Here is a 24,563-nt window from a genome sequence, read left to right as displayed (position 1 = left end):
TGCTGCGCCGCACGATGCGTACAACACCGCCCCCAGTACTGGGGGAGATAATTTTTCGATGCCTGGTGGTAGACCGAACTTGACCATCACTTAGTCAAGTTGCTTACGTATCCTAAATAGGGATCAAGTCAGGCATAGTTTGAGTTATGATTGGGGAAATTCTCAAGGTTTTGACCACTTTAAGGATCTAACCACTGGTTTTGGAAGGATGGGGTTTAACGACACTACTTGGGTGTCCATTGGACTTCTACCGGAAAATTTGGCAGTCTAACGATGTACCGCAAGGACATTTTTCAAGAAAATCGACAATAATAACAATGTGCCAGAAATTTTGAAAGTACACATGCATATATATCATATTAATATAACATGAAATTAACTTACATGGTAACTATCATGGCATAACTCACAAGTTCTGTAAAGGGGGCTTGGGTTAGGGTAGAAAACCTAACCCGGGTGCTCTCATAGCAGTAGAATGGACTTGGACAGGAAAGAAACTAGTGAAATAAAAAAGAGTTAAAAATGGAACGAGAAAGTAAATGATGGAGGTAGATAGAAAACTTCGGGATTAGAGAGAGCAGGAAGAAAAGGGAAACCAAGAGATCTTTGCTATACCTGAAATTAAAAGGCAAGGTAAAGGATGACCGCCCAGCAGTGCATTGGAGTCCTCAAACCAGGGAAGGAAAAAGTATAAAAAACTTAAGACAATAAAGAAGAAAGACGGATCTATATAGAAAGGATCTAACAGGGAAAGAAGTAAATCCTAGGCATAACGTAGTAAGAGAGTTTGTTCATAATTCTTGATGTTGGTACCCCCAATGACTGTTTAAGACATCCTCATGATGTCTTGTAGCATTACGGATGAACTCTGTTTGCTCAAACCCTGCTGGTATGAGTGATTTGTACCCATAAGTCAAGTGCCATATAACAAGGAAGGGAAACGATCGCAAAGGATCCCAGGAAAGCCTAGGAAAGATTAGTTGAGTTGACTATACTTTTACCCAATATGCAGGTTTAGTTAAGTATTGATTTAACTAATCTGCTTGGTCTGAAGCAAATACTGATAACGAAATTGAAATGCATCATACAACAAAATTTACTTTCAACTGTTCACATGAAGGATACCAAGAGTGAGAGTGTTAAGACTTTGGAACCAATGGCTCCTTTCTTTTTCTCTTTGGGTAGAACTTGGATCAAACTGGTGACCACAAAGTTGCAGTGAAGCCACGGCCTTGACCTTAACAGGTGCCATGACTAAATTGAAGAGTGTGACATGCTTTCCGGAACAAAGATGTACATCTGACAAGCATGAGATTCAACTCTATTGCTGAATGATGCCACTGAATTTCCTGATAAATCTTCATGCTGGCAATAGGAAATCAAAATAGTAAGTGATGTATGTAGGGGAAATGCATATGTGGTCTGAAAAATAGTATGCAGGGTTAGAGATTGCAGTAATCAAGTTACTCTATGGTTTTCAGTATGCACTAAATTTTCGTCCTGTAAAGATTTAGTTTGATCCGTCTGATATTTTGCCTGGGTTTGTTTTTAAGTTCCAGGTTGAAATTCAGCTATCAGACTTGATCAAGGATTAACAACCCAGCCTACTTGAAACTTGACACTTCCTGGTCTTCCACTCCAGGACTTAGTTTGAAGATTTCACCTGCCAGTCAGGTCTGCCCCTAAATAACTCGTATTGCGCCAAACTCTGACTGGACCTAATGCATCCAACCTGCAGGTATCGGTACAGGGATAGCAGCACTTTGGTGGCTTTGGTAACAGAATATGTTCCAGATAAAGTCAACCAGATCAAAAGCTAGTAAAGGCATCACTTTTGATATCCAAGGTTAATGAAAAGTTGAGCAAACAGTCCGAGAAAAAGTCCACAATGGAATTGTAGGTTGGTTTTTGTGTTGGGACCAGGAAAATTAACTAGTTGGGCTTTCACATGTGTGGTTTAGGGAATTTCACAATACACAATTAGTATTCTATCATGTATGGTTTCCAATGCTTATCCATTCTTTCCATGTGTTTCTATGCATTATTGAGGTATGCATGCATGCATGTGGTCTGACCTTCCACAGATCTCTAACAGAAACACCGACAGTTCGATCGAGGCATAACATTTCCCATTTGGCAGTGATGTTGACAGCTTTTGAACATCGGTTCCAAAGAACAACTACCAACCGATTTCCAGAGAGAGGACCTGCCCATACCTGGAACAACCGGAAAATTCTGTAAGTGAACTTTACAAGTATATCTCTATTATTTCACACTTTGAAACAATGTTAGGGACAGTCATCATGTAAATAATTGGCCAAGCTAACACTGTCAAACTGATTTTTACACCCTTTGATAGTGTAAACAGCAGTGAATATGAATGCTTGAATGATCTAATCGATCACCCAGCCCCTTATTTATATTAATCTCAAATCATAATCAAAGTAGGAGTCCCCCCCCCCCAGTCCTATTCCTATTAGGAATTCCTACTACAACTAGGAATCCCAAAATAGAGATCGGATAGAGGGGAAAGAACAGAAATAGAAATAAAGCATAAAAACAACTAATAAAATAACTAAAACAATAAGGACTAAGTTACCCCTATCGGGTAAAGTAACCCATCTCAACACTCCCCCTCAAGTTGGAGCAAAGATGTCGATCATGCCCAACTTTACTAGATTGGGATGAAACAATTTCCTGGACAATCCCTTGGTGAAGATATCAGCAAGTTGATCAACAGATGTCACAAAGGGAATACAAATCAGCCCATCTTCTAACTTCTCTTTGATGAAATGTCTATCCACCTCAAAATGCTTGGTACAATCATGCTATACTGGGTTGTGTGCTATGCTTATTGCAGCCTTGTTGTCGCAGTACAACATCATAGGAAGACGAATAGGAACACCAATATCTTGTAGCAAACCTTGAAGCCAGAGTAACTCACAAATACCTTATGCCATAGCTTGAAACTCAGCTTTGGCACTAGAACGAGCAACTACATTTTGCTTCTTACTACGCCATGTGACAAGATTTCCACCTACAAAGGAGCAATACCCAGAAATAGATTTGCGATCCGCAGAACCAGCCCAATCAGCATCAGTGTATGCTTCTATCCGTAGGTGACCATGAGCAGACAGAAGAATTCCTTTTCCAGGAGCTGACTTCAAATAGTGCAAGATACGAAGTACAGCCTCCATATGAGAAGAGTAGGGATCATGCATAAACTGGCTCACAATACTCATGGCGACAGCAATGTCAGGACGAGTGTGTGAGAGATAAATCAGCTTCCCTACAAGTCTCTGGTACCGGCCTTTATCAATAGGCTCACCCTCTTTTTCCTTGAGTCGAACAGTAGGAACCATAGGAGCATCTGAAGGATGGCAGCCTAACAACCCGGTTTCAGCCAATAAGTCTAGGACATACTTCCTTTGGGAGAGAAAAATACCTTTAGCAGATCTGGCCACTTTAATCCCATGAAAGTACCGTAGTTTCCCTAGATCTTCAATCTCAAATTCTTGTCCAAGGAAGGTCTTCAACCGTCTGATCTCATCACTATCATTGCCAGTAACCACTATGTCATCAACGTAGACTATAAGAACAGTGAGTTTTTCACCAGCCCTCTTTATAAAGAGTGTGTGATCAGCATTACTCTGCATATTGCCCACAGAAATCATGGCCTTGTGGAACCGGCCAAACCATGCTCGCGGTGACTGCTTCAACCCATATAGTGCACGCTTCAGCCTACACACTTTTCCTTTGTTTCTATCGCAAGGGAACAATGGTGGAATGTCCATATACACCTCGTCATCCAGTGTTCCATTTAGGAAGGCATTTTTTACATCTAGTTGCTGCAAATCCCATCCAAGGTTGACTGCACAAGATAATAACACACGAACAGTATTTAACTTTGCAACAGGTGCAAAAGTTTCCTGATAATCAATGCCGTATGTCTGAGTGAACCCCTTGGCCACGAGGCGTGCCTTATATCTATCTACAGTGCCATCCACCTTCTGTTTCACCACAAACACCCATTTACATCCAACGGTTTTCTTCCCAGGTGGAAGAACCACAAGCTCCCATGTGTTATTTTTCTTCAAGGTTTCTATTTCTTCCATCATAGTTGCCTTCCACTTTCCATCTGATAGAGCTTCCTGCCAATTGTTAGGAATACGAACAGAAGAGAGGAAACAAAAGCACGAAAGGATGGGGAAAGGGAATCATAAGAAACAACATGAGATATGGGATGCTGAGTACAAGTCCTGACACCTTTGCGAAGAGCAATAGGTAATTCAGGAGAAGGAACATTACCAGATGGAGAGGCAGGTTCTGGATCCGGGTTCGGCAATTGGATGGGTACTGGAGCAACGGTTGATTGAACCTGCTTATGTTTCCTTGCATAGGTCTTCACAGTACTGTCATCAATCCTCCGCTGAAATTCACTAATAGTCCTCTGGATAGGAGTCTGGACCGGGGTAGATTGCTCCCCCTGAATAGAGATAGTTGCCCCCTGGATAGGAACCTCTTCCCCTGACTCAGGGGGAGTACTAGGGGCAGGCCGAACTGGTTCAGACTCGGGGTAAACAGACTGAAGTGGAGGTGGAGAGTCGATAGTCAGCACATCTTCACTACTAACACTCTCCCCCTGAAGAGGTGGGGACACAAAATATGGAACATTTTCATGAAAGACAACGTCCATGCTGACAAAAGTCCGGCGGGATGGAGGGTAATAACATTTGTACCCCTTCTGTGTAGCAAAGTATCCCAAGAAAATGCAGCGGAGACTACGGGGTGCAAGTTTACCAGGGGACCGTGTATCCCTGGCATAACAAACGCAACCAAATACCTTAGGTGGGACTATAAAGGAAGAAGAGCCAAGTAGTAGCTCAATAGGGGCTTTGGAATTAAGGACCCGACTGGGCAGCCTATTAATTAAATAGGCTGCAGTAAGGACAGCATCCCCCTAATAAAGGGAAGGGACATTGCGAGCAAACAGAAGAGCCCTAGCCACCTCCAAGAGGTGGCGGTTTTTTCTCTCAGCCACACCATTTTGGGTTGGAGTATCGACACAGCTGGTCTGATGGAGGATTCCATGGGCAGTAAGGTATTTTTGAAATTGACCTTCCATATACTCTATCCCATTGTCACTCAAAATTTGAAGAGTGGCATTAAATTGGGTCTTAACCAACTGATGAAAGTGCTTAAAACATGAAAAAACTTCATTTTTTGTATGCATAAGATAGACCCAAGTGAACCTAGACTAACAGTCAATAAAAGTGACATACCACCGATGTCCAGAAAGGGAAGTTTTCCTACTAGGACCCCACACATCAATATGAACAACATGAAATAAGGAAGAGGATCTTTTATTAGAAATAGGATGATGGGAACGTGTCTATTTAGCCAAGACACAAGGCTCACAAAAAAAATCTTCCTTAATACAGTCTTTAACTAATGTTGGAAATAAAGTGGATAAAGTACCTAAAGGGGGATGGCCTAGCCTAGAGTGCCATTTGTGTAGTTCAGAAGAGAAAGATGCCGAAGGTAAAGCCATTGTAGGTGTAGGATTGCCATCAAGCAGGTACAAGCCGCCATGTACTTTACCCGATCCAATCATCTTCCCTAAGTCCAGTTCTTGAAAAAGATAGTGAGTGGGAAAAAAAATCACTTTACAATTCAGGGATTTGGTGATACTGCTAATGGAAAGAAGGTTAGTTGTAAATTTTGGAATATGCAACACAGATGACAGTGTAAGGGAAGGAGAACGACCAATGGATCCTTTCCCTGAAATGGAGGAGAGGGACCCATCAGCAATTTTGACTTTATCCTTACCAGAAGCAGGAGAGTATGTATTAAAAAGGCTGGAAGAACCTATCATGTGATCGAGCACCGAGTCTATGATCCATGGAGTGGAAACCACCGATGCACAATGACCAAGAAAGGGAATACTGTATGGGCAAAGAAGGAACCTGAATTGGCAGCAGACGTAGTAGAGGCAGCGGATGTGTTCAACATACGACGTAGAGCCTGGAGTTCTGCCTGGGAGAAACCGATGTCAGCAGTGGGCGTTGGAGCTACACTTTTAGTGTGATTGGCTTTGTTTTTAGACTTAGCACGACCACGTTTGGCCTCAAAATCAGCAGGCTTCCCATGTAATTTCCAACACTGGGCCTTAGTGTGATATGGTTTGTGACAATGCTCACATTTCACAGGCTCTTTGGTAGTAGCAGTAGCAGCAACACTGTCAGAAGAAGTAACAGGAGTGGAGCTGTCAGAAGAAGTAACAGGAGTGGAGCCAGCAGTCTGTAAGGCTGATCTCTCAACTTTGGGAGTAATCATCATGGCAGCCCTTCGTGTCTCTTCACTGTGAACATAAGAAAAAGTCTCCTCTAAAGTGGGGAAAGGAACCCGACCAAGGACTTGCACCCAAATAGGGTCATAATCATCATTGAGATCAGCCAGGAAATCATAGACTCGAAACTGATCAACATAAGAATGATAGGCAGTAATGTCAGCAGTAGTAGTACGATGAAACCGAGCATAATGATCTAATTGTTGCCATAAACACTTGAGGGCAGCATAGTATTTAGTGACAGTCATCTCCTTCTGAGTAGTATTTTGGAGTATCTTCCTGATTTCATAAACCTGAGCACCACTTCCTGATCGACCATAAGTTCCCTTGACAGCAGTCCATATCTGAGTAGCAATGTCAAGGAGGAGATATTGACTGGAAAGATCAGTGGTCATAGAATTCAAAACAAATGACATCACCATAGCATCATTGGCAGCCCATTTAGTACGGGCAGCACCATCTTCAGTAGGCTGTTTGGTGGTGCCAGTAAGATGTCCAGTGAGTCCCCTACCAGCCACGGTCAAGGATAGTGATTTGGCCCAAATTAAATAATTTGTACCATCAAGCTTAATGGCAGCAGCATAGGGAAGAAAGTCAGTCCTAGTCTGACCATCCCCTCCAAAAGTAGCAGTAGTCATCTCCGAATCACCCATAATTCAGCCAGGCAGAAATCGATCCACAAATTTGAAAAACAGATCTTAAAAAAACTGAATATGGGTTTTGAAGTTGCAGCAATTTCAGCCGTCAGAATAGGCTGAAAAAACAGATCGAGTGCTCCTCTAGTAGTGGGGAAGAAGTCCTCCAAAAATTAGCTCCTTCGAATGAGCCAATAAGAAACCCTAAATTTATCAAAATTTAGGAAAAAACTGATTTCCAGAAAAATCGCAGGTTGGAATCTGATTTAGGATTGATCCAAACTGCAGTCTTCAATCAGGGAATGGTGTAGACCAATAATGGCAGGAACCAATCTCCAAAAAACAGAAATCAAACTGTAGTTGAAGAAGTAGCTTGATCTCCAAGGATGGAGGGAATCTGCCGGCAGATTTAGGTCACACCAGTTGTCTTTGATCTTCAGTGAGGTGTCATTGAGGGTAGCAGCTACATCTTCATTGGATCACCTCAAAGTTGCTGCCCTGAATGAGATAGAGAGTCCGAGAGTGGTGGAGAAGAAGAGAACTAGTAGCCGAGAGAGTTGGAGAAGAGAAGAACCAGTAGTCGAGAGAGTTAGAGAAGGAAACCCAGAAAAATAGAGAGGGCTGCTATTCAGATCAGAGGTGGCTCTGATACCATGTAAACAGCAGTGAATATGAATGCTTGAATGATCTAATCGATCACCCAGCCCCTTCTTTATATTAATCTCAAATCATAATCAAAGTAGGAGTCCCCCCCCCAGTCCTATTCCTATTAGGAATTCCTACTACAACTAGGAATCCCAAAATAGAGATCGGATAGAGGGGAAAGAACAGAAATAGAAATAAAGCATAAAAACAACTAATAAAATAACTAAAACAATAAGGATTAAGTTACCCCTATCGGGTAAAGTAGCCCATCTCAACAGATAGCTTCTTCATTCACTTGGCCAATTGAAAAACTCAGAATAATCCACCTCTGTTCAGGGTGAGGAATATTTGTACTGAACAATAGGGTAGGATGTCGCAGAGAGAGCTTCTTCAGTGACTAAGAGAAGAATTTCCATCTCTGGTCATATTTGAGGAATATTTGATATGAAAATATAAACATAATATAATACCTCAGAGAAATTTAACTGCATGCCCAAGGGACCATAAGCAAAGGTTGAGAAAACTAGCAACTATTTTACAGACACTTAAAAGCAGTACTTAACCTGACGGCAATTGTCCTGTCCTTCAGCTGAAACTTTCTTCCCTTGAACCCCAAGTGGGTCTGTAGAAGTACCCCAAAAAATAGAAAAACAAAGAAAGATTTTGTTCCAGTTAGTTCCAAACATGCTGGGGCAACAAATTAACATGCATCATACGACAAAAAATTACCATCAGGGCCTAAAAACACATTAAAAAAAATTATTATAACGTAAGTGTCTGGCATCTAGAGAACATGCCACAGGAGAAAGTAAACAAACAAGGATGGAAAAATACTAGCAAGGCCATCTTTTAATCTCTAGTTACACACATGTAGGAGAAGATTTCTGGGAAACCCAATATTTAGGTCATCCTACATCTTTATACTCACAAACGAACTAAAAAGGAGAAAACATTGTAGTTCAGCTATAGTAACAAGTAAAATTTGAATATTCCATACCTTGGTTGACAGCAATGACCTCCTCATTGCTTATAATCTCCATTGTTTCAGCAGTCAAGTTTCTTACATCACAACCTATCAAAAGAGGAGCCTGCAACATGCACACAATCAGCACAGGAAACTGCAGGTCATGCAAGAAAACCACCCTCCTTTTGGACAACACAGTTTGGATGGGGCTTATTAGTATTACATAACATAGTGCTAAGTGCTAACAGGACCACAGGATGAGGATGAGTTAATTAAGTTATATATATGGTTGCTCCATTGCAACCTAGTGGTCACGGGTTTGAGTAGGAAAACAGCCTCTCCGCAAAGTGGGGGTAAGGCTGTGTGCATTATGACCCTCGACCCCGCAATGGTGGGAGCCTTGTGCACTGGATACGCCCTTTATATATAAGTTTTACAGAAAATGAAAATAGGTAAAGCGGTCGGTCGAGATGGTATCCCAGTAGAGGTGTCTTAGGATTTTGTGGAATAACTTGGCTAACTAAATTGTTCAATACGATTATGAGCCCAAGAAAAATGCTAGATGAATGGAGGAGAAGCATTGTGGTTCCAATTTATAAAAATAAAGGCGATGTTCAAAGTTGTAATAACTATAGGGGAATAAAACTTATGAGCCATACCATACAATTCTGGGAGAAAGTAATTGAAACCAGCCCATAGTTGTCAAGGCGTCGCCTAGGCGTCCAAGCTGATTTTTGGGGTCTAGGCGACTGCCACCTTAGTGGTATCGAACGCCTTAGTGTCGAACCCTTGGCCCTTATTTATGCCAAATATCATTTTAGGTGAATGAAATTATTTCATTTACTTAAGATAATATTCATAAATATGCAAATACCCCCTACAAAAGAATTCATTTAAATCGGATAACCAATTTGGTTTTATGCTAGGAAGATCAACTACAAAAGCTATTTAGTTACTTAAGAGACTAAAGTGAAAGATTTAGAAACTGCAAGGATCTCTATATGGCATATATTGACTTAGAAAAAGCATATGACAGAGTCCCTATAGATCTAATCTGGCAAGTGTTGGATAGAAAAAGTGTTTCAGGTAAATATGTGGACATAGTTAAAGATATGACTTTAGGAGAAGTGGTGAGGAAAGAAATGCATAGCTTAGGCCTTGTATCAAGTATAACCTCATATAGAGCTGATTGGAGAGCAAGGCTCCATAGCCGACCCCATTTATTTGGGAAAAGGCTGAATCGTTGTTTAGTTAAAGACATGTATAATGGAGTACTAACTGGCGTAAAAAGGGGGAAGGGGAGAGGGCAATCAATTCCCAATTACAATTAAATTACATCAAGGATCATCTCTAAGCCCGTATATGTTTCCGCTAATCATAAATGAGCTGACTAGGGACATTCAAGATCAGCTCCCCTGGTATATGCTTTTTGCTGATGATATCGTTTTGGTGGATAAAACAAGAGCAGGGATAAATGCAAATTGGTATTATGGAGATCAATTTTGGAATCAAAAGGTTTTAAGTCAAGTAGAACAAAAACAAAGTATATGGTGTGTTATTTTGATAACAATAGGATTGGAAGCGGGGGTGGTGAAAATTGATGATAGAGATACCACAAATTGAAAATTTTAGGTACTTACGTTCAATCATAAATAAGGAGAAATAGAGGTTGATGTTGCACAAAGAATTAGAGTAGGGTGGATGAAGTGGGGGTGCGTCTGGAGTATTGTGTGATCGATGTATAACTTTAAAACTCAAAGGAAATTTTAATAGGACAGTTACACAGCCAACAATGATGTATAGAGTGGAATGCTGGGCAGTGAAGAAACAACATATAAACATAGTGTAGCTGAAACGAGGATATTGAGATGGATGAATGGTAAAACTAGAAAAGAACAAATAAGGAATGACCAAATTAGAGCGCTAATCTAGGAGTAGCCTCTGATACATGATAAGTTACAAGAAAGTCGTTTGAGGTGGCATGGAAATGGGCAACGGAGGCCTTTGAGTATGCTAGTACGGAGGGGGGATTTGATTCAGATCAAAGGAGCTAAAAGAGCATGGTGTAGGCCTAAATTAACTCTAGGAGAAGTGATGAGGAAAGACATGCATAGCTTAGGACTAGTAACAAGTATGGCTCTGAATAGAGCTGATTGGAGAAAAAGGATCCATGTAGCCAACCCCATTTAGTTGGGATAAGGTATATATAAATGTATATATATATGGGAGAATGTTCTCTGTTCCGAGGCACAGGCTGCGCCCAGACACATGGGGGTGGGCGCAATGACCACCCTGCCCCCCTGAGTGGCAGGCCCATGTGTCTGGGCGCAGCCTGCGTTGCGGCACAGAGAACATGAGCCCTATATATATATATATATATATATATATATATATATAGAGAGAGAGAGAGAGAGTTGGCTCAGAGATTTTGAAATACAAAAAATTAATAGCTTCTAAGTAAAGTATTCTAGATAAGAGAGAAAATAAGGTACCAAGGTCCAAAAGCTAGCTTCTTGCGTGTGCAAATGAAAGAATACAAAGGAAAAAAGCCGAAATATAGAAGGTGAGCACCTTCATCAAAGCCCAAATACTGAAATGTGCACGGTACTCATGATAAGTCATTCCTCCATTGCCAACTTCCAGCATATCTGGGTCTGCTCGGAAAGGTTATGAGATGATGCATTAGCAAGTTTATTGGTCCCTCAATAGTTGTAGCAGCAAGACACTATCAAACAGGGAAGATACCCATTAACAAAATAAAAATTTATGCCCCTCCTAAGATCTCATTCTTACCATTCCATCCACCAGGTCCAGCATAGGCAGCCCACTTGTCATTCAGGTCAGCAATAGTGGTCATGCTTACCAATTAAGAAGCAAGTTGAACAATCAATAAGACAAAACAAAATTAACAAATTTTAAGAAATCATATACATGCGTAAAAACACTGCATAGATGTTCCTAGATTTAAGAAAATCCTATGCTCCCTACTCTGCTGCAGGTCCTATTCAATCTGGATGATCTATTTAATTGCAATATGTTAGAATTCTTTTAAACCAAAAAAACAAAGTGAAGGAATAATTGAGATATCCTAATATCAGTTTTTCAGGAACTGGAAATTTATTTTCTGTTTCTTTTTAATGAATACTCTTTCTTATTTAACATAGTCTAGGGACAATACACATGAGATGTTAGGATTATTGAACCCAATTTTCTTCCCATGAGATCTCTACCATGTAGCCCATCAGGTGGTTGATTTGAGATTTGGAGATTTTAGAGTGGATTTTCCATTTGGAGCCATTAAGGTCAGAGTTCAAATTTCAAACCTTGCCCATGAATCATTTATGTCATCTGTTGTTCGCCAGCTGTTTCCAACTCCACCTGCCCATAGGGCAGGGTCATCAACACCCCTGAGAAAATATAATGCTTTGAAGTTACACAGAATTAAATTGAAAATGGAGGAAAACAAATCAAGAAACTTAATTACCATTCACAAATTGAGTAGAAAATCGTGCGGCCTGTCGCATTTAGAGCATCACGCATTGGAGGATAGCTGGAAATCAAGGAGGCATAATTCATAAAAGTTTGAGAACTGTTCTTTCCGCCCAAGATAACTAAATGAAACGAATGGGATGAGCTAAAACCGTTTCTCTGGTTTGATTCCAAGGTTGTAACAGTTGTCATACTTCAAATAGTCTACCCCCTGAATGACACAACACAAAATATAAGTTAGAAAGTAAAGTGATACTAAAGGAAATAAAATAAGACAAAGTGATAAATAGAAATTTAAGCATTTCCCGAAATCATCCCGAGAGTCCAAACCTTATTTTCAAAAAAAAATTTGCTTTATTGATTAAATTAGTAAGATATTCCACGTCTCAGTTTTATGAGAAAAACATAAACCTTACCCAAGATGAGAACATCTCAGCATCAGACTTTTCGTAGAAAAGGGATCCAGGTCGAACTTGACAAGTAAAAGCCCTAAAAGTTTCATTTGGGTAAGTTGATCAATATAAATTCAAATAAAAGACCCATTTATGATCATCAATAATTATCCATTTTTGTTTACTTGTTCAGTACTGACTCTATTCTAAGTTATAAGCTACTATCCAAGATTATAAAAGTTATCCTACCCAGCGTCAGAATAAATACCAAGCTTGAGGCCCTTCTCGTGCATATAGTCAGCTAGAGCTTTGATGCCTGACGGAAAAGTCTCCGGATCAGGTACCAAATCACCCTGCAACATAAACAAGCTATTATGCGGAATGAGCAGGTACAAGTAACACATTTCCTCTTTACACATTGAAGTGGCAGATAATTGATTATTCAAGTTCAAGGTGATTATATGTTTCTGCAATCGCATGCATACATTTGTATGTGTTCTGATGAACGCTTTTGTCTCAGTGTGGATTTCATATAATTGAAGTTTTTCATTTGGAAAGTATCAAAGGATATCAAACATACATGTCTCTTAAGTATTTAAGTATTCAATTGTTGAGGAATTACTTGTGTGGTTTTTGTGATAACTAATTGTGTAAAAGGGTATTTGAGTACTTGCCATATTTATCCCTATCTAGTTTGTGTGAAAGTACACAAGATGGTTTGTTGGCAATGGCTCTATGGATTTCACCCACTGTTCAATGATCCTCACACCATGAACACTTAGGACATCAACCAAAAGACCTAAACTAATCAACATTGGTTACCTAGACTGAGGACCTTTTGGTAGACCGGCCTTTAGATTAAACAAGACCTCATTTGAGTGGTTTTGACTTGGAACATATTCAAATCATATGGCAAATGAGTTTGTCAAAATCAGAATAAGAATCAATCTTAAAGGGCATCCGGTCGCTTTAGCAGCTCGCCGATTGGTACCTGATCCAATATACTAGAGAGCTCTGAGGACTGAGGAGCACCCAGCCGCTTCACAGCCTCACTGGTAGCAACAGGCTGCAAATCTCCCGAGAGCAACATTTGTTACTGGCTCTTATCTGGCAGCAGCCGGCAACCATCCGGCTGTTATGGTGGCTCGCCAGTGTCGATTTGGTTGCAATGTAACGGCCTTAGTACAGTGACGGTCACTGACATCGGGCTCGCCGGTTGGTCAGTTATTTGCCCGTTAAACCATGTTTTGACAAGGGTTTTTGAGCCTCATTGAAGCAATATTTAAAGACATTGTTTGGTCCATTTGGCAAGACACTTAGTGCTATCAATTGAATATCTTTATATAATGCTTGTCATTTAAATTTGTCTTTAATGACACTTTTAAAGAGGTTTTTAGTATGAGCTTCAATTTGTTTATCTTGGCTATTGAGCCCTTTGTTCTTCTTCTCATCATTGTTGAAAGTGTTGTTTGGATTGTTATTGGTGAGCCTAGTGAAACCACCAAGTGTGAATGTGCCTTAAACACTTGGATTAGTGTTCTGGCATGCATTCTAAAGTAGATAGATGATGTGGATATCCTAGGGCTGGAGGCTATCCCTTCTGTTGAGGAAATCAAGAGTGTGATCTGGAACCTTGACCCAGACAGCTCCCCGGGACCTGATGGATTCTCTGGTGCCTACTTTAGAAAATGTTGGGACTTGGTGGCAGTGGATTTTAGAAAGCATTTAAACATTTTTTGACAACTGGGAAGCTTCCAAAAGGTGTGAATAAACTACTTCATCACCTTGATTCCTAAGGTTGAAGGGGTGATCTCACTTGATAAATTCAGGCCAATACGCATGGAAAACTTCTGTAAAACTGTCGAAGATAATGGCGACGAGACTTGCAGTCAAGCTTCCAAGTCTGTCAGAGGAGCAAGGGGCATTTCAGAAAAGCAAGGTCATCTCGTCTAACATTGGTTTGGCTTCAGAGTTGGCTAATCTCATGTATTCTGCAACCCAGGGTGGAGATATGGGTATCAAGTTGGACATTTAGAAGGCGTATGACACCTTGTCATGGGACCACCTCTTTGAGGTGCTTCGATGGTTTGGGTTCTCTGACAGATGGATTGAATGGTTAGATCAGATTCTTATATCTGCAAAGATCTTTATTCTTCTTATGTGGCAACTCTGTGGGTTACTTTGGAGTTGAAAGGGGTCTTCGCCAAGGTGACCCTATCTCTCTCGTCCTCTTCATCCTAGTTGAAGAAGTTTAGTGTAGGGGTCTTAACAAGCTGCTGGCGGATAATCTGATAAAAGCTCTCCCTGTCCCTAGAGGCGCTCATGTGCCAAGCCACCTCATTTTTGCGGATGACGTTTTTATCTTCATGAATGCTTCAAGCAGGTATGTTCAGAACTTAAATATTTTTCTGGTTAAGTACCAAGAGTTGTCCGGGCAGCGGGTGAACCTTAATAAGAGCAAGCTCTTCTTCGGTCATGTTCCACCTCGAAGAAGGCAAAGTATTTCTGAGACCTTATCCAAGTGTGTGCACTGCTGACCACTACCTGGGTGTAGAGATTTTTAAAGGCCGTGTTAAAAGAGATCCTTTACTTCCCTTGATAAAGTCAAAGGTCTTATGATGGGTTGGAAAGGAAAATTGCTATCAATGGCTCGTCGTGTAGAGCTTGTAAAGTCAGTAATCTCAGGTATGCCCGTTCATAATTTTGCAATCTACTGGTCGCCGGAATCAATGGTAAAAACCATAGAAAGGTGGATGTGAAATTTCATCTGGTCTAGAGATGGTGAGACACCCAAGAAGATATCAGTTAATTGGGATACTGTTTGTAAACCCAAGATTGAGGGGGGGGGGGGGGTAGGCATTCGCCGTCTCCGGACTGTGAATAGGCTCTCTTAAGTAAACTGACTTGGCAAATAAAGCATGAACAGTCTGGAATGAGCAGGTTTTTTACGAGCCAGGTTCATTAATGATGGATCTTTCAAAAGATACTCAAACCATCATCACTTTGGCCAAGGATGAGGAGAATATGGAATTTCGTTTCCAATAAAGAAAGATGGATTGTGGGCGATGGGAGAAAAATCAGATTCTGGTCAGATAGGTGGCTTGATGAAGAACCTATTGCTGAACTTTCGAATCTGAACCCATCTTTCTTTCATGGGTTTAAGGCTCATGTGTCAGATTTTATCATAAATTCTGACTGGTGTTTTCCTCAGGTGGAGTCGCAGTTTTTGATGGAGCTGTTTGACAAAATAAAATCAGTGAGACTCCCCTTTCCTCCTATGGATGATATCTGCTCTTGGTCCTTATCCAGTTCGGGTTCCTTCTCAGTTTGGTCTGCTTGGGAAGCGCTTCGGGCAGCAAATCCAAATGTGGCTTGGTCTCCTCTGGTGTGGGGAAAGTTACCGCAGCCTCGCCCGTCGGTATTTGGTTGGCGTCTTCACCGTGGTAGACTCCCAACAGATGACAAAATCACTGCAAAAGGTATCCATCTCCCATCGCGATGTGATCTTTGTTTATGTGAAGTGCAAAGCTTATCACATATCTTCTTGGAGTACAAATATAGTTGTTTTGTCTGGAATTCCTTTCTTTCACATTTTGGTACTATTCAGGAGGGGCATGCGTCTTTTCTTGAATTGAGCACATGGTGGAAAAGGAAGGCTAAATCCCTTCCCCTCAAGGAGGCGTAGTATGTTGGTCTCATTTATATATATTTTTTATGGATGGAACGAAACTTGAGACGCTTTGAAGGGCTCTCAAGGAATCCGTCCCTGGTGTGGAGCCTGGTTAAGAGGGAGCTTTTTTCATTTCCTCAAACTTTAGACACACTATTTCATCTGAGCGAGACTTGGTTCTAGCAAGGAGAATGGGCTTACGATTTCAACCCCGGAGACATCAGCAGGCCTCGGAGATTTTTTGGGTGCCCCCTCCTACAGGTTGGACCAAACTCAATGTCGATAGCAGTTCTCTTGGGAACCCAGGAAGGTCCAGAGCAGGGGGGTTTCTTCGGGATGAGCAAGATAGGCAATAAGTTGAACTTTGAAGCAGAGTTTGGGCCCTGATGTAAGGATTGGAGCATACTAGAGATCTTGGAGTGTGCAAGCTTTGGGTTGAATGCAACTCTTCTCCAGTTTTGTTATTATTCTCTAGAGGCTTAGTCCACTGGTTCGTCAAGCAGAGATGGTTCGCGCTAATCTCATATTTATCCTCTATTGAATGGAAGATCACTCACTGCTTTAGAGAAGCTAACACTATAGCTGATTTCTTGGCCAAATCTGCTACCAGATTGTTAGACTCATCAACAGATGTGCTGCTTCCCCCCTCGGTGTAAAATGAGTTGGTCATCGATGCCCAATGCAGGCCACGGTTTCGCATTTCATGATGTATTCGGTTATTGTTGCAAGTCTAGTTCCTTTGCTGCTGTTATTGCAGTTGGTTTCGGATCTAGCTTGGATAGTCTGTATTTGTGCTTAGGCTATTTCAGCCTATCTCTGTAAATTTTTCTTCTATTTTTTTCAAAACAAATGACCTTTTACCCGGGGGGGGGGGGAAAGATAGTGAAAGCCGAGTATGATCTTGGGAGTGGATGTAGGCAAGTTGCCGAACCACTATAAATCTTGTGTTTCAAATTGTCTCTTTTTCACTCCATACATTTTATATTGCACGCTATCTTAGTTACAACCTATCTCGTTGGGTCCGTTGTATTTTGGATAATTGAGTGTTCAATCTTACAAGAATTTTTAGGAACCCAATCCACACCCCCCCCCCCTCTTGTGTTGCCACAATCCAACTAGTAGATAAGGCTGGATGCTTTTATATCAAAGAATAAGCTTCAAACCGAACCCAAGCTAGATAAGCTTTAATTATGATTTACTGAAACACTTACTCCATGCAACCCTGTATACTAGTACTAACACTAAACTGATATGTAGAGTGCAAATTTTGATAATGTACAAGGGACAGGCTTTGAATGAACCTTTGCGTTCCGTTTGGGAGCAGACCAGCAATCATCTGGCATCAAAGATGGCAAATAAGAATGACGCAGAAGAAAGAAATGAAACTGCAGCCATATAATTAAACATAGGTATTGAAAAAATTTACCTATATTGACATAAACATAACCTAAATCAGCCAATCCAGTTGAAATGAGAGCATCAGCTGTCATTAAGGACAATGTTAGCCAGTGTGAGTCATTTGGTGAAACAAGAGGAACCGTCAGAGAAATTTTCTACAAAAAATTAGACTAAGATAAGATTTGAATACTTAAATATTCTAAAAAATTGAAGGGCATGCAAAAGCAACCATGAAAGCTTTCAGATTCACCAACAACCACTTCATAGCTTTAGTTCTATTCATCAAAATAGTGACTGGAGCTCCAATCCTTTGGATTGAAGAATATTGGGATCATAAACCAGTGAATGCAATCATGGAATGCAAACCAGAGGTTGGTACTCCAGTACTCTTATTATGCTTGATTAATCTCACCAATGTTGCTAGTACCCCTTTCCCAAATCATACATATATCCAATATTCACATTATTTCATATATATATATATATATATATATGTATGTTGTCCGCATGGATGTCCATGTGTGCAAACATATGAAAATACATGCTTGCAATCCCAGATCTATGTCACATCTATTCCGAAAATATGGATAGAGATTATCGTATGTTGCACGCATATGTGTATATGTGTATACATGCATCTGAATGTAACTCAAGTTACTCAAGGAAAGAACAAGCGCAGGTGCAGATAGAAACCAGGAAATTGAACCATCAAGGCTGTAAGTCTTACCCGTTTCCTTAATAACAGTTTCATTAATGTTACATGCGAAGAAATTCCAGCTATTCCATCTGCAACCATAGTAAAACAAAAAGGCAAAAGGCAATAAAAATTAATTCATTTATTCATTCATTGATAAAATATATATACATATGTAGGGATTTTATCTCTTTATGTATGGCTCACATGACCAATGACTTACCTATTATGTCATTATTTGTTTTGATTTCATATCAGTAACTTGGATTCTAACTGATGTTACCAATTCCATGTAGTTTGGTTATTGGGAAATTGGAATCTTATATTATACTGTTTTTTTTAATGGGAGAAAAACATTTGAGTGATTAAAAATAGAGAACTCTAGGTCCTCTCTGTATCCCATATTGCATCCATATAGCCCCATTGCTAAGGTGCACAGAAGAGGGAGGAACAGAGAAATCCAGAGGTTCCAAGGCTTTGCTTGCATGTGGTGATCAATCTTAATGGCCAATAGAAATCTCTCAATGATCTTGTTTATGTTTTTCTCATGGGAAGTTAAATTTCCACAAGATAAACAATGGCCATCAACATATAAGTATACACACATCAGCTGATTCTGACTCCTCCAATTAATATCTCAAAAATTCCACATAAAATTTAAAAAAATAAACCCGTGGTGCAGTTCTTTGCAGATGTATTCCCTATAATGCCCTTTTGAAAATTAAAACCCACCAAATCCAGAACCAAAAACAAAGGCGATATTTCAGGTTCTATCTGTAAAAATCAATACTTCAAATCCAGAGAATATACAAGAATTCCTTCCAGTAGAAAAGGCTTACCCCATCTGAGGCGTCTGAGCTAATCCATTGTTGAGTTGGAACATTCCATACTTGAAGCTATCAAAAACACGGGCTTTCGAACTGGGTTTTTCATTTTCAATGCTTTCAAACAGAGGTTTTACCACAGGAACTGCGATCGTAGGCGAAACAGCGGATATTGAGAGGATGAGAAGAGAAATGTAGAGAAAATAATCCATTAATTCTCTTCCTTCAGCTCAGAGCAGAGCAAAGAGCGAGATAAACAACGAAGGTAACAGACGGACGGAACAAGAACTCTGTCACAAAAGGACAGACCATATATATATAGAGAGAGAGAGAGAGCTGTACAACAGAATTTTTTGCATTTGAAGTAGTATTTAAGTAGTAGATCGGTACCTTATCAAGAAAAAGAAAATTGTAAGACCTGATACGTCTGCAATCTGCATACTTATTAAATTCGAATTTAATAAGCTAATTCAACGAGTCCTTTTATTTTTACATAAAAAAATATAAGGGAACCTGTATATTTTCAAAGAATCTAAAAATTATGCGCACCTTATAGGGGAAAATGCCTGTGCCCAGACATGGGGTTGGACCAAATGACCGCCCTGCCCCTGAATGATCGAAATGACCACCCCACCCCGCCCCAAGAGTTTGGATACAGCATGTGCCCCCCATGCACTCCCGAGTAGAGAACATCACCCCTAGCTTATATCTATGAACATTGTATGTTTTTCTAATTTCTAGTAATATATTTCGTCTTTTATCATTAAAAAAAAAAAAAAAGTCATCGTTGTCTGGTCATGTAGCGCTTGCACCAACGTAGGGCCAATAAGACTGCATGCAGGGCAGGTAAATAGATGCGATTTTTTATTTCATGGGCGGCAGGGTGGTACTTTTGTGCACTCCTGTATTTGGGCATAGGAGCCATGCAATCAGGTAGCGTTCTTTTTCTCATATCCTATACAGGAAAAAGAACATTGCCTTGTAGCATTCCATGCACCCTCTCACATGGGGCAGTGAAATGACCACCACATCCTCCCCTTTGGATGCCTATACATGCAATCTCATTGGCCCCCGCAATGACGCATGGGCCAAAACTTGGCAGCAAATCCCTTTCCATCTTATATAGGGATGTTAATGGATTGGATTCGGCTCGAATAGTGTTATATCCGCATCCGCATCCCCATCCGATTAGCTTTCGGACAGATTCGGATAGTACTAAATGGATATGGATCGGATATTTTATCCATTTACATGTAAATATAGCTTTTCGGATAGCTATAGTCTATCCGTATCCGTATCCGTTTAGCTTTCAGAAGGATTCGGATAGTTCTAAACGGATATGGACACGAATACAGAAACAGATTTCGGCTATTCATTTACATCCCTAATCTTATATTAAATATGTTAGCGCTTCTTACCGTTTAAATCATTAAATAAATTTGGGAGAAAGAACTCTACTTGGTCTTATAGGTGGTGCATTTTCCACGCAAGCATCCTTCTAACTGTTGGATTAGGACAACTCATTTAAGACATTTGATTTAATTAAGAAAAAAAAAAAAAGACTAATTCAATTAAAACATTAATCAATTTGGGAATAAAAAACTTTTACAGGTAACGGTATTAAGGTTTACAAATAAAATTGATTTAATTAAGGGAAGAAGAGAACGAAAAAGATAGTAATAGATAAGTTCCTCATAATAGATAATGTGTGGGTTTAGTCCCACATTGGGTGTGTGAGTGTGGTGTGTGTTGTGTATATCCGTTATTCCATGGTCCTAAAAGTTTGTTAACCTTTTGGGATTGGTGTGTGGTTTGTGTGATTACACTTTCATCAAAAGAAGAAGGGGTGTGTTTGTTTAGTCCCACATCGGGTGTGTGAGTATGGTGTGTGTTGTGTATATCCGCCATTCCACGGTCCTAAAAGTTGGTTAACCTTTTGGGATTGGTGTGTGGTTTGTGTGATTACACTTTCATTAAAAAAAAAATAGTAATAGATAAGGTAGTAGACACACACTACACGGCTCTTTTTTTTTTTGCAAAATCATTCAAACAACTTCCATAATCATTGCTCTTTAAATAAGGTAGATAATTAATATTTTGATTTTTTTTCTTAAAAAATTCCTTAATTAAATCTCAAACGATCTCACTCTCTCTCTCACTTGCTTAATCCAATCAATTGCTGTTTTTTGATAATATTTTTCTTTCAAACAACTTATCTTTATTCTCAAACGATCTCTTTCTCATACTCACTCTCTCTCGCTTGCTTAATCAACAATTAATCAATTGCTCTTTTTTATTTTTTTTCTTTCAAACAACTTATCTTTACTCTCTCTCTCTCTCTCTCTTGCTAAATCCACAAAATAATGGAGACTTGAAAGTGAGTAGAAATAAAGATAAGTTGTTTGAAAGAAAAATAAAAAATAAATAAAAAGCAATTGATTAATCGTGGATTAAGCAAGCGAGAGAGAGAGAGTGAGTGTCAGAGAGAGATCGTTTGAGATTTAATTAAGGAATGAGGGAGAGAGATCGTTTGATAATAAAGATAAATTGTTTGAAAGAATAAAAAAATAAAAAAACAGCCATTGAGTGAGTGTGAGAGAGAGAGATCGCTTGAGATTTAATTAAGGAATTTTTTAAGGAAAAAAATCAAAATATTAATTATCTACCTTATTTTAAGAGCAAGGAGTGTGGAAATTGTTTGAATGATTTTGAGAAGAAAAAAAAAAGAGCCGTGGAGTGTGTGTCTACTACCTTATCTATTACTACATGTGTCTCTCTCTCCCTCTCTCTTCTTCCCTTAATAAAATCGGTTTTATTTGTAAACCCTAATAACGGTTACCTATAAAAAAAACTCATTACCAAATTGATTAATGTTTTAATTGAATTAGTCTTTTTTTATTCCCTTAATTAAATCAAAGGTCTTAAATGAGTTGTCCTAATCCAACAGTTAGAAGGATGCTTGCGTGGAAAATGCACCCCCTACAAGACCAAGTAGAATTCTATCTCCCAAAAAATATACTAAAAAACCCTTTGGCCAACTTTTCTCGAAACCTAAATACCAGAAACCCTTCGGCTTTTGTCCCTTCATTCATCCGCCGCTACAAACCCTTCATCCATTTCTTCAAACTAAACTTCTCTTTGTTGCAATCGACAGTCACTATTAATTGTCAGAGTACAAGTGTTACACCCGCACCCAAAATACATCCTAGTACCCTGGGTCAAATTGGACTTTCACTAAACGGGTAATGCCACGATGGCAATGGTCAACACCTGTGACCTTGAACCCTAAATTCTATTATAAGTATTCCATCGAAGTCCTGCAAGTACGGGTCAAAGCCCTGCAACTTTTCTTGTGGTTTGGACCCTGACAGCAGCAACAGAGTCACGAACGGACTCACCAGACTGATTTCGTTCGTGGATCTGTCCGTACTGTTTCTTGCCCTTTTGATGTATTCTCATGTGGGACGCACGTCCCCGTGTCCCGAACACCATAACTAGATCCTCGGACGAGATGGACTCCCATCCTTACCTTCCTAAAGATTGTTGGGCCATGAATATGGGCCCATATGACTTAATTAAATGAATAATGTATTCTTTTATTTAGCTTGAGCCAAACAAGCCATAAAACTAACATGCCTTTATAGGACCTTAGGCTAAGCCAAATGTGTCCTAACCAATTAGACTTAATAGGGTTTGTGACCTTAGCCAAATAGGCCCTAAGGCCCACTTAAACCTAAAGGATCATCCTTAGTCTTAGGGGCACCTAGGCAAACAAGCCTTAAGGCCTCTTTTGATCTTTAAAAGATAGGGTTTAGCCCAATCCCCCTCCAAGCCAAACCGTGGAGGAAAAGAGGAAAAGAAGAAGAAGAAGAAGTAAGGAAGAGGAATGGGAGGGGAAAGGAAGAAGATGGAAGGTAAGCCAAAGGGGTCTTGCCGCCCTACCTTTCCTCCTCTTGTTGTCCGGACAAGGATTGAAGAAAAGAAGAAAAAGGGAAGAAGGAGAGAGGAGGAGGTGGATCTTCAAGGCTGGCTGGAGCTAGGGTTGGAGCTCCACTCACCAAGGTATGTTCTATCTCTTGGTACCTCCCTCTTCTCCATTTCTATTCGTGAATTTGAGTAGGTTTACTGAGTTTGAGCCGATTTAGGGTTCCATTTGAGACTCAAGGTAGAGCTCAGCCCTCAAATGGGACTTTAATAGTGAAGACCAACTCCTAATGTAGGCTCCTAACAGCCACTTTGTGGCCATTGTTGTTGATTCCCTGATTTTCAAACCCCAAACCCTATATTGGACCAAAAAGGAGTTAGATCCTTATGTGATCTTGGATCCTTGAGGTAGGACTAGGTTCTAGTGACCCTAGGGAGACCTATGACACCCCTTCATGACCCTGAGTGGCATGTGAACTCCAGGTTCCAAGATGGAGGAGAAAACCTTAAGAAATCTCAGAAAGAACTTCGATGGATGCACGAACGGAGTCACCATCGTGGTTTTGTCCGTAAGTCCACCCAGTGTATTCTGGTAGCTGGTCCGAACGGATGCAGGAACGGATTTACTCTATTGCCTCCATCCGTAGTTCTGTTCCCTCTCGGGAATGTCTCAGGGACCGAACAGATGCAGAGACGGATTCATGAAGAGGTTCCGTTCACTCTCTGGTATGTCTCAGGGTTTGGACGGATGCAGGAATGGATTCAGGTGGAAGTTCTGTCCGTGGATCCATCCCTCATGTTTTGATCTGTTGGCCTGAACGGAGTCGGGGAAGGACTCACCCTGTTGGTTTCGTCAGTGCTGTCTTGGTTGAAACTCAACTTTAACTTTGAGGGCATAATATAGGACCCCTCTATACATCTTTTAACGTTTACTCTTGCGTTCTTAGGCTACCCAACTCGATAGATAGACGGTGCACCGGTTAGATTCATGTCAACCGTGTCGAGTGATACTTGAGTTCGGTGAGTGGGTTTTGGTTGATTTGTTTGGGCTTGAATATCTATTAAATACTTAGTATAATGTCATTATATGAATTATAAGCATCTTGCGCATTGCATTATTTATCTTGATTGTGAACTGGGTCAAATGTGATGTGTTAATGGTTTCATTATTGGATTGGGTCACGGTGCCGAGTGTACCAGTACCGGAACCCCATAAATAATTATAAAATATATTGATTGTCATCCTGTCCTGTATGCGCCGTGCCGTGCTGGTACCCGGGTACTAGATGGAATGGGACGTTGATGCACCCAGAATACCTCTCGGGACGATAGAACTTGCATATAGTATATCTGTGATTAGGATTCTTGTTCCCTTATGCTACGACCCTTACCAACAGGGGCTTATGTGTTGGATAGTCTAAGCACCTGTTGCCTGTGGGGGAGAGAGGCCAGGTCCGGGGTAGTGATGGCTATCGAGGTCTGCCACTGGGTGGTCTGATGGCTTCTACCGGTGTAGGCTCCCTCGTGATAACTGAAGCTTCATTGTGGTGATAAGTTAAGTGACCCATAGTATCTCCTG

The 24,563-nt window shown here is 40.4% G+C and overlaps 1 protein-coding gene across 1 annotated transcript; it reads right to left on the bottom strand.

Annotated features, from left to right (window-relative positions):
• Window positions 1–1,082: 1,082 nt before the first annotated feature.
• Window positions 1,083–19,325, bottom strand: LOC122656724 (alpha-galactosidase 3). Its single transcript, XM_043851345.1, has 15 exons — window positions 19,076–19,325; window positions 18,270–18,328; window positions 17,571–17,627; window positions 17,446–17,480; window positions 12,724–12,827; window positions 12,499–12,571; window positions 12,235–12,293; window positions 12,078–12,143; window positions 11,917–12,000; window positions 11,387–11,451; window positions 11,165–11,247; window positions 8,627–8,717; window positions 8,193–8,251; window positions 2,076–2,216; window positions 1,083–1,365 (listed from the first exon to the last, which is right to left on the bottom strand). Exons 1-15 carry the CDS (start codon window positions 19,270–19,272, stop codon window positions 1,255–1,257), a joined length of 1,284 nt encoding a protein of 427 aa, XP_043707280.1. The 5' UTR covers window positions 19,273–19,325; the 3' UTR covers window positions 1,083–1,254.
• Between the last annotated feature and the right edge of the window lie 5,238 nt (window positions 19,326–24,563).

The sequence above is a fragment of the Telopea speciosissima genome, chromosome 3, assembly GCF_018873765.1.
Source record: "Telopea speciosissima isolate NSW1024214 ecotype Mountain lineage chromosome 3, Tspe_v1, whole genome shotgun sequence".
NCBI lineage: Eukaryota > Viridiplantae > Streptophyta > Magnoliopsida > Proteales > Proteaceae > Telopea > Telopea speciosissima.
This window is presented reverse-complemented; position numbering and strand designations above follow the sequence as displayed.

What these genes read in the sequence shown, in the direction of transcription:
- LOC122656724 (XM_043851345.1), bottom strand. Translation starts at nt 19,272, where the DNA reads ATGGATTATTTTCTCTACATTTCTCTTCTCATCCTCTCAATATCCGCT. An exon ending in AACTGTTATTAAGGAAACGG is followed by an intron (nt 17,628 to 18,269) that starts GTAAGACTTACA and finishes CCTTAATGACAG; the next exon opens with CTGATGCTCTCATTTCAACT. An exon ending in GGAATCAAACCAGAGAAACG is followed by an intron (nt 12,144 to 12,234) that starts GTTTTAGCTCAT and finishes CTTGATTTCCAG; the next exon opens with CTATCCTCCAATGCGTGATG.